Genomic DNA, 13,313 nt, shown 5'->3' with positions numbered 1-13,313 from the left:
AATTGGCTGCCGGCTTTTTTTTTTAATAAGAACAGCCGAATAGATTGGCTGGCCCTGCAGAGCGAGGCGGGAAGGAGAGAGGGCGATTGGCGGGTCGGGGCAGGGGGAGGGAGGCTGTGATTGGCGGACGGGGGAGAGAGGCTGTGATTGGCGGACGGGGGAGAGAGAATGTGATTGGCGGACGGGGGAGGGAGACTGTGATTGGCGGAGCGGGGCGGGCGGGCTGGCGGCTCGCGGTGCAAAGCTGGAGTCGGCTGAGAGAGGGCGAGCGGCTTCACAGTGAAAATGGTTGCCGGTGCGTGCGGGCGAAAGTTGGTGCGGCGCTCGAAATCCGCCGTGATCGTGGCGCTCAGCATCCTCTTGGTGCAGACCTTGCTGGTGTGGAATTTTAGTAGCCTGGACGGCGAGGAGAAAAGCGGCGACAAGAGGGAAAGAGCCCGGCACGTCCGAGAGGCACCCAGGAAAGGAGCACCCTTCCTCGGTGAAGGATTGGTATGTGCAGGCTGCAGCCAAAAACTTCCTGAGTGATTGTGAATGGGGACACTGGACAAGGGAGAGAGAGAGAGAGAGAGAGAGGGGGGGGGGGTAGGGGCTGCGACCTCGCTACAATCTGCTCCCCTTCCATTTTATGCTTTGAAATTGTCTGAGGGCATTGAAGTTTGCAGTTGCATCTGGTGTGAAGCAGCACCCGCCTTTACTGGCTCCGGGTGCTGTCAGCTCCTCAAGCTGACGCTCTGATCCCTTCAGTCAGCCCCGAAACATACTTTCCCCCCCCTCCCTCGTTTGTCACATTTCCACGTGAAAGGGAGGGAGGGGGGCAAAGCCCGGGGCAGCCACCTCACCAGCCATCGCTGTTTGCAGCTGCTGGTGCAGAATTGCAGCTCTGATCCGATCCCACTCTTTAACATCTTCGCCCAAGATTTTCTCTCTCTTCCCCCTCCCCAAAACCGACCAGCAAGCGGAATCCAGCCGAGAAACCCCCAATCTCATTCATTGAAATTCAGAGAGGGCGATAGTTTTTTTTTTATTTTTGCAGCCTTGCGTCTCATGATTTAACGCTTGCTCCTGTTTTCCAGAATCGATAGGCTTCTGAGACACAAATTTGCATCGCTGGGTTGTTTTTTTTTCTATTGAGAAAAAGCAACCTCAGATGCAGTTTTAACAGCACGTATCACTTGAATGCATTGCGCTGCGCGCTAACGGCTGCGATGGTCGCTGAGGTCTGTTTAAGCTGCGAAATCTCCTCATCGTCTTCGCATTTAATGTCGCATGATATCACCCAAGACTGGAAATTGTGTAAAAATTGGGTGTTTTGGCGTTTGACTATCAATAGTGCGGCGAACACTGCACCCGGAATACATGGGTGTTGTGTGATTTTATTTTTGCCAGTGTTTTTTCCACATCTCTGTTTATAGTCCAATGGATAGAGGTTGCTTGTTTGGGAAGTAGTTGCAAAGTGCAGTCCTAAATATTAAGAGGAAAACCCTTAGCAGAGCCAATTGGAGATGTGCAATTTCTGGGCACTCAATCCGAATCCCTATTATTTCTTAAAATTGACTTTCCAAAAAAAGTTGCAGTCAATAATGAACCTATTGTTATTCTAGGATAGCATCGCAATGCTGGTCATTTGATCCTTCTCTGTGTACAACACTGTTGGGATGGCAAGGTGAATATTGCAGAGTGAGACTGGTATACTGAGGAGTGCAAGGTTTGTGTCCCCCTGACCCCCCTCCTGTAGTTTCAAACTGCATCCTTGGCTGATTCCTGTGCAGAATGTGAATCTGGTTTCTGTGGAAGGTACTCCACATTCAGCACTGCGTGCAGCCATGGCTGTAGTGGACGCTGCTGTTGAAACTCCAGAGGATGCAGCACATTTCTTAAAACTAGCAGAATACCAGAGCCCTGCTCAAAACAAAAGGGAGCATTAACTTGACCGCTGCAGGGAGTGAGGGGAGAAAGAAATCTTTATCTCCGGCATAACTCAACTCCTGGAGCAGGGGGGCAGAGGGAGGGGGGGGTGGGTTAAAGGCTGCACTGCCGTGACTTTTGAACGAGGATGAGCTTTTCTGTGAATGAATGACATTGTCAGATTAACGGCGTGTTCTGTAATGTAAAATCAACAGGGCTAGTCAGCCCCTCAGTGAGAATGAATGGCTCTGGTGTGCTGCACTGTCAAATCAACAGGAACAGTCGCTCCATGTCGGAACTGAGCAAATTCCCATGGAGTGTGCAGTAGTGCGAACTGAAAACTAATCTTTTTTTAATATAATCTGGCCCCTAAAGAAAGAGAGGAGCAGTTAGTGATTTGTGGAAATGTTTTCCTAGAACAAGAGCCCATCGCTTAAGCGATTTCGAACTATAAAGCTTGGCTGTCGCTGGTTTTGATATACATTTTAAGGACAGACACCCTGTCATAGGCAGTACGTAGAAATAAATGAGCTATAGAAACTGTCCACAGTCTCGCAAGCGCAGCCTGGCCCGCTTCGAGAAGGGCACCCAGCAAGTACAATGAGGAACTCGTCGTATTTTCACCCATATAATGTGTCGCTACCGCATGTATTCCCGGGTTGGTGGGTCGCGAAGCAACTCAATGGTTAACGGGCAAGCAGCAACGTTTCATTCTTCAACATCACCAGAGAAAGGGAGACAAAGTCCGGCGGTGGCTTTTAAGTCTGTCTAAAGTATCAAAATTCCAGTGTATATCTGTCACTGAAAGCTGGAGAGATGTTTGGTTGTTCCATTGGCCACAGAAAAGCGACAGAGACGACGCCAAGTAGAAATCTCTGTCTACGTTGCTGGATCGCAAAGGAAGATGTGGCTGGCACTGACTGGACCAGGAAGGTGGGCGGAGATGGTTCTGGTTGTGGTCGAGATGGCTCTGGCTGGATCAGGAAGGCAGAGATAGTTTGTCATTTCAAAGGGATGGAATGCTCTGGTTTTCCCGAAAGAGGATAAAGTAGGAAGGTGTTCTGATCTTGAGCCAGACATAGGTAGAAGTGGAGAAAACAGTGATGGGGAGGTGGATGGAAATGGTTATGGCTGGATCTGTGAGGCAGAAACAGATGCTGAGGTTAATGTTCATGATGGGCAGTGTTCAGACGTGGCTATGGTTGGATCAGAGAAGTGGACAGAAACTGAACAGACCTGATGTGGCATATAGATGGCTGTGGCTATGATGTGAAGGAGGAAAAAGATGGGAAGTGTTGTGGACGTTGCTGGGAAGTGGGCAGAAGTGCAGATGATTCTAGGTAGCTTAAAAGATGTTGACAGAGATGGAGATGATTACGGTCAGTTCCTGTGAAATAAAGTTAGAAGTGAAGATTGTTGTGGTCATTGGTGGAGGGGGAAAAGATTGAGATGTTTGAGATTTTGACGGGCATGTGGACAGAGATGGAAATAGTTGTGGTATTGTGGACAGATTGTTTTGGGGAGTTATCTCTGAACCCAACATTGAAATGTTGAGTTATGTTTGAAGGAAATTTACACCATTTCTAAGTCAGCATTTGATGCACTCAGCTGGCTATGAAGCTTTCACATTGACTTTTTGTCAAGATCTTTGGCACATTTTCGTGGTCAGATGCAAAGCATTGGGCAACTAAAGCTGAAAGGATTCTCTGCATGATATGTAAATACCAAGTTAAAAAGTTGCCAGCAATTTAATAGTGGGAGCGATTCATGTGGTACAACTGCTTTCCCGTATTCAAACCTAAAAAGCATTGTGCACTTAAACCATCTGTCATGCTGTTTTTAATATAGCAGATTGTTTAAATATTTTAATAGACCAGCCATTTTACTGGATTATAATTATGGAAAACCATTTCATTGAATGCGATTTTACTCTTTTGTTCTTTTAACCTCGCATGTGTAAGAATATTTTGAAATGCAGTTTTAAAAGACTCCTACCGCTTAAGCTTGGGGAATGTGTATTAAAGGATTCATTGACTACTGAAATAGTTCACATAAGATCAGGCCACTTGATAACTGACATTGTGAAGAAATTGTCTTTTTACAATAATGTAAAATCTTCAACAATATGTGAAATTGTTAGCTGCATTATTAATGTAGCAGATTACACAGAGTGCTGTCTGACTGCAGCTAACTGGGGTCCTCAGTTGGATTCAAAGCTGGTCTTGTGCATTCCTCCACACTGAGCTTGACCTCAATTCCCTAGGGTGAGGTCAAATAATATTAGTTGCACTTGGATAGTTTAAAAAAAAATCTGTTTTGGAGACGGTCATTGTTTTATTTCGAAGTGTTAACAGTTATGATTACAGCTCCAAAATTGAAAAGACAAAGCAGCTCTTTAATATTCCCTGCAATATTTATCAGCAGACTTGAGATGGTGGTGTTGGGTTGTTGGCCTGAGGCTGAACCAACTATGAAACCAACCTATAGGTGATGGCTGATGAGCAAGCACTGGAGGCAGCAACAGCAGCTCCAGGGCTAGTTCTGCCGCTCTGCCTTGGCATTGCAGCGATATACAGTCCTGCATAATAATTGACTGGATTTCTTTTCCCCAGCTCTGCCCATTACTGTGCCATCACTCAACATCTAGCCCCTATTGGAGACTTCCCTGTCACTTTTTACTGGCTCTAATTGCTTAATCTCAATTACCAAGTAAAGGTCAATGTCCTGAAAACCAATTTAACCCAGTACAGTGCTGTCATTTAATGTGAGAAAATAAAGTCACTATTAGAGGAGCACAGAAGGATCTGTAGAAGTGTTTTTTTAAAACCCTTGCAGTAATAAGATACATATATAGCATTCTCATCAGATGCTATAATCATTATTGTCATTCCTTTAAAAACATTTCTAAAAATAGTAAAACACCAGCAAGCACCTTTGTTTTGACAATAATTAGAATAATAATTTGAAAAATTTTTGGTATTACAATAATGAAAAATATATCAGTGTTTGTGAAGTCAACTTGTCACTAACTTGTATATTACAAACAAATTTCAATACTATCACTGCTTCACTCGCTGTATTTTCTATTATTCATAATGTTGAAATAAGTCAGAAATCTAATGAAAATTGTGAACATGTAACTTAACCTCTGACAGAAGCTGCTTTTAGCCTTACTGAATAATCATCATTATTAAAAATAAATTAAGGTTTCTAATTACACAGTTGATCTTGGCAATTCAGCACGATTATGGAGATACTTGTAGAATGGATTTGGTCTGATTTCCAAAGAACCTGTTCCAGATATGCTGCAAAATCTTGGTCTGTGGTCACCTTGTTAAGCAAACAGGTTTTCTCCAAAGCAAGTTTTCTGTTCTTGTAACAGTAATAATTGCACAATTTAATTCAATCTGTAGGAAGCACATTGGGATCTTTCTCAGATAATGAGAAAATGTGATATTAATGAATTTCTTTCTGTGCATATGCACTAAATAGCCACAGCTATTGTAGGAATGCAGTAGTGACTTCCACGCAAGATGGCTAGGATGGCAGACAAGAGAAATGTTTGGGAAATCATTTGTTTCAACTTTTAACATTTTTTGATGCACATTTGACATTCAAATTAATTTATCAATGTTGGTTGGTACGCCTAATTTTGTCTGTTTCAAAATTCTGTGAAATGATACCATGAAAGCGGCTTCATGACAAGAATGATGTTACGTCACAGATGCACAGACTGTCATAACAATCTCTCATACGTCTCACCACATTCTGATATGGCATTGAGTGGCACTCTAGCTGTGCAACAATTAGTATTCATGCTTAAATCTACAAAAATCAATTATGAATTGCTTCTAATCAGACTTCAACTGTTACAAAATTGCTGGTGTTTCTTACAGTACAAATGATATGGCACACAGCTGCTACTGTATTAACACGGCTCTACAGCTGGTGACAAGAATCATCCAATATATCTGGGACTTCAATGCCGATGTATTATGTGATCAGATCACCGGCCGTGAAAATGAGTTGATACTGGGTACATGTTTACAGCCCTCTGCATTCTTTCTGATCAAACTGATGTGGACCGATTTTGACTGAGAATAATGCAGTGTTCTGATATCTGATGGCATCGGTGGTAGTCCGCACTGTGGCTTTTCGTGGACTCATTTTCTGTCAGCAAATTTGTCATCTGAATACTATTCCACCCAGTCAGGCTGAAGTGAATCAATGGGTTTGGTTGTATTTGACTGAATTGTTAAATTGGGATCTGGTAAGCCATCCACATTAAAATCTTCTTAAGCCAATGCAAATGAAAATGTTAATCAGCATTAATACTTGCATCTCTTGAACATAACCGCTTTTTTTAAAACTTATCGAGACAGGCAGGCACATTGCTGGCCCCACCATCAATTGAAAATACAGACCTAAGTGTCAGGAAGCGATTGAGACATGGGAGCATCATAGCTAAGCCCCATCCTGCCCTCTTCTAATATCCACACCTATGCAGTTACCAGAAACAATTACTGAATTGCAATTATCTATTGCTAGACTGTCTAATTGACATCGTCGTGGCTGAATCAAAATTTCCTCCAACTGAGCAGTGGAAAGACTGAATCCATTGTTTTGGCCCAACAACACAAACTCCACTCCTTTCCTATCTTCCTGTCCAATATAGGTCACACACAACCTTGGCATCCTGTTTGATCCCAGCTTAATCATCACTGAGACCACCTCTATAATGCCCACCTCAGTCCCATTGTCACCAAATCCCATTCATTGTCACCTTTAGGCACACTTTCTACACCGTTGTCTTTGGCTCACATTTTTTTTCACTCTCCATAATCTCCATGTGCTCAAAAAATCAACTACTCATATTCTACCATGCACTATGTCCTACTCATCCATGATCTACTGAGTCCCTATCTCGCAAAGTATTGTGCAATGTCCTCCAGACTTGGTTTCCTTCAGACCTCCAAGTCTGTCTTTCAGTAAGCTGTCCCTTTTTTCAGGGGGCAGATCCTTCAGCCATTTCAGCTGTACTCTTCCGGACCTCCTCCCTAAACCCATCTGCTCATCCACCTTTAAAAACTTTCTCAATAGCTACTGCTATGACTCTCTGTTTTCAGTTGCTTCCTTTAACTCCTCCACTATGAATCAGTGTCCATACCTTTACTTGATATCTGTTTCTTTCCCACCTGTAAAGCATGATGGGAAATTTTCTGTCAGAAGCACTTGTATAAATGCAAGTTCTTGTTGTTATCCATATCCACTGTCACCTTAAGTAGCCTGTTCTTCCACTGTCTCCATCATCACCTTCTATGTATGACATTTAAAGCTAAAATATTTATCTTTCCTTGCTTGAGCTTTGAGGCATGTCCCCTTGTACAGTTTGTGATTACATCAAATAGATTATGTCTGATCTCAAATAACCTCTATCAGTTAAAATATTGAATATCCCACAAGATCTCTTCAGAGCTTTTCCCCCCAGTGTAAATATTCCTAGTTCCAATAGCCCCTCGTGATGCCTAATTCAGTGTTGTTGCTCCTCACTGAACCCTTTTCAATGACTGGAGGTCCTACAGTAGTACGCTGATCAGAATTGAGCATAATACTCCTGGTGGAGCCAGAGTAGTCTTCCAATTTATGCTTCTGTTGATCTTTCAAAGCTGCCAGAACAATAATTATTTGACTCGCGCCAGTAAAATATTTGTGAATAGTGTAAAGTTCACTGTAAAACCAAGGCAACACATGTTGCTGTTTCCTTTGGTTTGAGCAGAGACAGAATCGTAAATTGCCATCCATGGAGGCATAAGGCTGGAATATCTTTCATACTGGTAAGTATTAGGAGGCAAATCTTCTTAACTTCTGGTCTAATCCACAGTAAGCCATATTACACTGTAAAGCAGCTTAGATGATTGACTGTGAAATGCATTAAGATATATACTGTGAAGATTTGAAATCTGTACCCTTTAATACAAGCTGAAAGATATTTCAGAACAAATTCTATTCATCAAATTGTTAATTGTTTTTTTTTACATTTCAAAACAACAAAAAAGCTTTGTTAAAATGTTCTTAGATGAAAATATGATAATTGTCATTTGCATTTTTGTAGTGAAACTAGATAGTACAAGCTCCAGAAATTTAGACCTGGCTGTTTGGCGTCACTATTCTGAAGGTGTCTTTTAATTTACTGATTACTTATGCCAAGCGTCATTAGTAAAATCATTTTAATTAATGGTTGGTCCATGCAGCCCATCATGCCTGAGGACTATTTTAGTGATATTTAACCTACATCTAATGACTTCATTTTTGTTGATGTGAAATGTCATCCTCCTTGAAAGAGCTGCCCAATTAGTCCTACTCCTTTGCCCTTTCCCCATACTGCTGCAAATTTTCCCCCTTCAAGTATTTATCCAATTCCCTTTTGAAAATTATTAAATCTGCTTCCACCACCCTTTCAGGCAGTGCATTCTAGATCAGAACAACTTGCTGCATTTAAAAAAAAAACTCATCTTCTCTTTGGTTCTTTTGCTAATTCTTGTAAATCTGTGTCCAGTTCAAGGGAAAATGCAGCATGTTTCCCAAAGGCAGGTTCTTCTGGAGTTGGTTTAAATTAGACACGTTTAGTGACCGATTACAATGGTTAGCTAGTCTTTTCCTACCCCCATCCAAATTTTCTCCCTTCCCCTCCTGATTGGGCAGATTTTGCTGTTTTTATCAGCTTTTCATCTAATTTTGCCAGTCTGGCATCTTGGAGTTGTCTCGCACAGTTTGTGGTGTTAAATCTATTTATTGTAGCCCAGAGGCAGATTTGTCAAGTTAGTTTTCTGCTGCAGCAGCCCACAAATGATGGGCTCCTGGAATCAGAATTCAAAGAACACGTTAAAGCATCTTTCTTTTTGTGCCTTGAGAAGCATGTGTGGACTTTCTAGTTGAGCTGCTGCAGTTCTTAAGGCGAAGGTTCTCCCACAATGAAATTAGGTAGGGAATTCCAGGATCTGGTGCAGCTACAATGAAGGAATGGCGATGTCAGGATAGTGTGTGGCTTGGAAGGGAAGTAGAAGGTGGTGGTGTTCCTACAATGTCACTGCTCTTGACCTTTCCCAATTGCCAGGAACTGTTCCCAGCGGTCCCTGGCAGTGGCCATCCCAGTTGGCCAGCCTGTTAATCTGGCCAACTGCTAGGCGAGAAGTGGAATAAAAAAAATGAGGTCCAGCTGTTAAATTAAGTCAGTCCTCCATGCTCCTGGGATTTTCAGGATCCACCTCCACCTCAATGCACTTCATCCCTGCCTCCCTTTAAATATCAGGGCTGAGTGTTAGCAGGCTATTTGACTGTGAGAAGCATCAAACCGGAACCCAGACTTTCTCATCTGTTGTCCACATGTCAAAAGACTAAATTGTCTATGGACTGTCATGGTCCTGTAGCTTTTTTTTCCGGAATATGTTCAAGAAGGGGAGTAGAGACAGCCCTGGTAATTATAGACCTGTGAGCCTTACTTCGGTTGTGGGTAAAATGTTGGAAAAGATTATAAGAGATAGGATTTATAATCATCTTGAAAAGAATAAGTTCATTAGAGATAGTTAGCACGGTTTTGTGAAGGGTAGGTCGTGCCTCACAAACCTTATTGAGTTTTTTGAGAAGGTGACCAAACAGGTGGATGAGGGTAAAGCCGTGGATGTGGTGTAGATGGATTTCAGTAAGGCGTTTGATAAGGTTCCCCACGGTAGGCTATTGCAGAAAATACGGAAGTATGGGATTAAAGGTGATTTAGTGCTTTGGATCAGAAATTGGCTAGCTGAAAGAAGACAGAGGGTGGTGGTTGATGGCAAATGTTCATCCTGGAGTTTAGTTACTAGTGGTGTACCGCAAGGATCTGTTTTGGGGCCACTGCTGTTTGTCATTTTTATAAATGACCTGGATGAGGGTGTAGAAGGGTGGGTTAGTAAATTTGCGGATGACACGAAGGTCGGTGGAGTTGTGGATAGTGCCGAAGGATGTTGTAGGTTACAGAGGGACATAGATAGGCTGCAGAGCTGGGCTGAGAGATGGCAAATGGAGTTTAATGCGGAAAAGTGTGAGGTGATTCACTTTGGAAGGAGTAACAGGAATGCAGAATACTGGGCTAATGAGAAGATTCTTGGTAGTGTAGATGAGCAGAGAGATCTTGGTGTCCAGGTACATAAATCCCTGAAAGTTGCCACCCAGGTTAATAGGGCTGTTAAAAGCTAACACACCATATGCCTTCTTATTAGTAGGGGGATCGAGTTTCGGAGCCATGAGGTCATGCTGCAGCTGTACAAAACTCTGGTGAGACTGCACCTGGAGTATTGCGTGCAGTTCTGGTCACCGCATTATAGGAAGGATGTGGAAGCTTTGGAAAGGGTGCAGAGGAGATTTACTAGGATGTTGCCTGGTATGGAGGGAAGGTCTTACGAGGAAAGGCTGAGGGACTTGAGGTTGTTTTCGTTGGAGAGAAGGAGGAGGAGAGGTGACTTAATAGAGACATAAGCTAATCAGAGGGTTAGATAGGGTGGATAGTGAGAGTCTTTTTCCTCGGATGGTGATGGCAAACACGAGGGGACATAGCTTTAAGTTGAGGGGTGATAGATATAGGACAGATGTCAGAGGTAGTTTCTTTACTCAGAGAATAGTAGGGGCGTGGAACGCCCTGCCTGCAACAGTAGTAGACTCGCCAACTTTAAGGGCATTTAAGTGGTCGTTGGATAGACATATGGATGAAAATGGAATAGTGTAGGTCAGATGGTTTCATAGGTCGGCGCAACATCGAGGGCCGAAGGGCCTGTACTGCGCTGTAATGTTCTATGTGTGTTTTCGAGCAGGGCTCACTGGGTCATGTTTTCTCTCTGTAACCTCAGGCACTGATGCGAAGTTGTGAAACTCTGTATTCCTGTGCTTATCAACTAACGATTTATTTTGTTTTGCATTTGTTCATGTTCAGTTCCTGATTGGTGCACACAGCAAGCCAGTACTTTTCTCTAAGTGGGATGGCTTGTTCACTACAAAGATTACAGCTGTGCCCTTTGCTATGATCATCTGCTTCTGTACCTGGGAAAATATTTGTACTTTTTAACCGTCGCATTGAACAATCCATTCATATTTGCTCAACTTTCATTTTCCCTCTTTCTTCCAAGTAATATATAAAGGGATGTCATTGTGGACAATGGCGAGGAAGCTGGAACCATTAAGTTCTGTTGTGTTTAGATTTATGTGAGATTCATATTTTACCAATATTTAAGTATCTGCAATCTTCCTGCTCAGACTGGGCTTTAACAAAAAAAAGTAATTTAGTTACTGGTGTTAATGATGAAAATCATGAAAGCTTCTATTTGGCATTTGAATACATTTCTGCATTAGAGGTTATGTCCCTAATCAATTTCGTAGTGATTTTAATAAATTCTTATTCCTGCTTCCCATTATAACCCAAACACAATTTATTCACTACTAATGCAGTAAATTATAGTGTTGAAGGTTGTTTTCGTGTAGCCCACATATAGTAACTGCCAAAGAACTTCACCGAGGGGTTTCTTTGTAAAATCTGACTACATTGTAACAGTTGTACAGAGAACCTTCAATTTGCTTTTGATATTGTATTGAGATTTGGAAATTATTTTCCTGCCAATTATTTTAATCTGTAATGAACAAGTGCAGTAACACTAAGACAGTCTTGTTGAAAGCTACATATTGATTAACTATTTCAATTGTGGGCTTTTAGTGACCTTGCAATGAAAGATGAGAGAACATTGCATCAGCCCCAGTTTCTACATGGCAAACCTAATGTAGCAGCTTGTCTAAAGTATAGAGGACAGAGATGATCATGTGCAAGTATGAGGCAGATTACAGATAGAGCTGGCTAGAGAGAAAATCTCTGTACAGACAAATGATCTCCTAATCCTGACCCATGTCTGACTCATCAGCAGAATATTGGGTTTGGCATGGCAATCCCTTCATCTTTTTGGCCTTCTTTACAGGGAACATCCTTTGTCATCTATGAGGGAGGAGAACCAGAACTGCTTCCACCGCCTGTGAGTGTGACAGCTTGTGCAAGTGATGCACTGGTTTAACTCCAGAACTAGCTTTTGTATTTGATCCAATTGACAAACCAACAGAAAAGATTGTTAAGCAATTCTGGATCAAGAAGGTGGCCCCATTGAAACTGTTTCTTTGCTGTTTGATTCTGAAATGTCTACTTTTTAAAAATACTTCCACAATTTTTTGAAGTAAATTTCTTTGCTGAATGAAACTTCGTGGATGATGTGACCAAGTTCTTGGGTACCAACCTGCTGAACTGGGGTCAGATAGAATGGATAAGCGAGTTTGTGTGTTTGTTTATTTGAACAATGTGTTGGGTAATTGCCTTCCTTAAATTCATTTATTTAGTTTGCAGATCAGATTAAGAAACCGATTTTGAGTTTTTCTACTAGATTGCAAGGCTAAGATTGGGAGAGATGGTTGCCTACCGTATGTAGTTTTTACAGCAGCAAGCTTTGCATCCCAGACTGTAGCTACTGTAATCATCTTTACTCTTTTCAACCTTGCTGGTGTTCTGTACGAGGAACCTTGGATTTCCCTTCACTTTGGTATCTCAATAAAGCAAATACTTGTGTTGTCTCAGAATCACAAACCTAGCATTAGTTGATGTCTGTGTTACTTTGGTGATTTAAACTTTGTTCTGGCATAATTCAACAAAGTATTAACCAAGATCAGATATCCATTAATAAAGTAACAATTAGCCAGACTCTCTCTCGCCCACTTTTAGGTTAACTGTTAACAGAAAATCCACTATGCAGATTAGAACTGTAATACTGTTTGATTTTGCTTCTAATACCATTGCCTTTCAACAATATACTTACTTTGGGACTATTCTCTTGGAATAGTTGCAATTCTAAAGTGGGTGGTGGGGGGGATGCTGGGGGTACTTCTGATTGTGTGACAAGGTAACAATTCAGTGAAGGTGGAATCAACATTTGGTTTAAGGGTGTATGCTTACATCTTGAGCCATAACAGTCGGAACCATTTCTACAGAACTATCCAAATTCTGTAACTGTATTCGCAACAAAAGACATGATGCTTTTTTAACTAACAACATGAAATACAATGATAAGTCCAGGAGGGGCAAACGGATTTGTGGCTTTTCATCTGTAAGTTCAGATAGCTGGGCGTTACTTTAGATTTTCTGTTCCCTGGTACTTGCAGTTCACTACCTGAGTACAATATTTAGCTGTCTTGCCAGCATCAGCATCTGCAGTCAAATTGCATATAGTGAAGATGCGAACATGTTGAAAATGTTACCGAAGGCGAGGATTTTGGTAACCGTACAACTATCAATATTGTACACTAATTCCTTGAAGATTTTGAAGTCCTGTTTTAATCCTAAAATCTTG

The 13,313-nt window shown here is 41.9% G+C and overlaps 1 protein-coding gene across 1 annotated transcript in view; it reads left to right on the top strand.

The window, feature by feature from the left end:
• The first annotated feature begins 225 nt into the window (after positions 1–225).
• xylt1 (xylosyltransferase I) overlaps positions 226–13,313 on the top strand; it is a 267,186-nt gene continuing 254,098 nt past the window's right edge. Inside the window, exon 1 of the mRNA XM_068056207.1 lies at positions 226–492. Within this exon, the coding sequence (XP_067912308.1) occupies positions 286–492 (207 nt within the window). The 5' untranslated portion in view covers positions 226–285. The remainder of the gene's footprint in view (positions 493–13,313) is intronic.

The sequence above is a fragment of the Heterodontus francisci genome, chromosome 24, assembly GCF_036365525.1.
Source record: "Heterodontus francisci isolate sHetFra1 chromosome 24, sHetFra1.hap1, whole genome shotgun sequence".
NCBI lineage: Eukaryota > Metazoa > Chordata > Chondrichthyes > Heterodontiformes > Heterodontidae > Heterodontus > Heterodontus francisci.
This window is presented reverse-complemented; position numbering and strand designations above follow the sequence as displayed.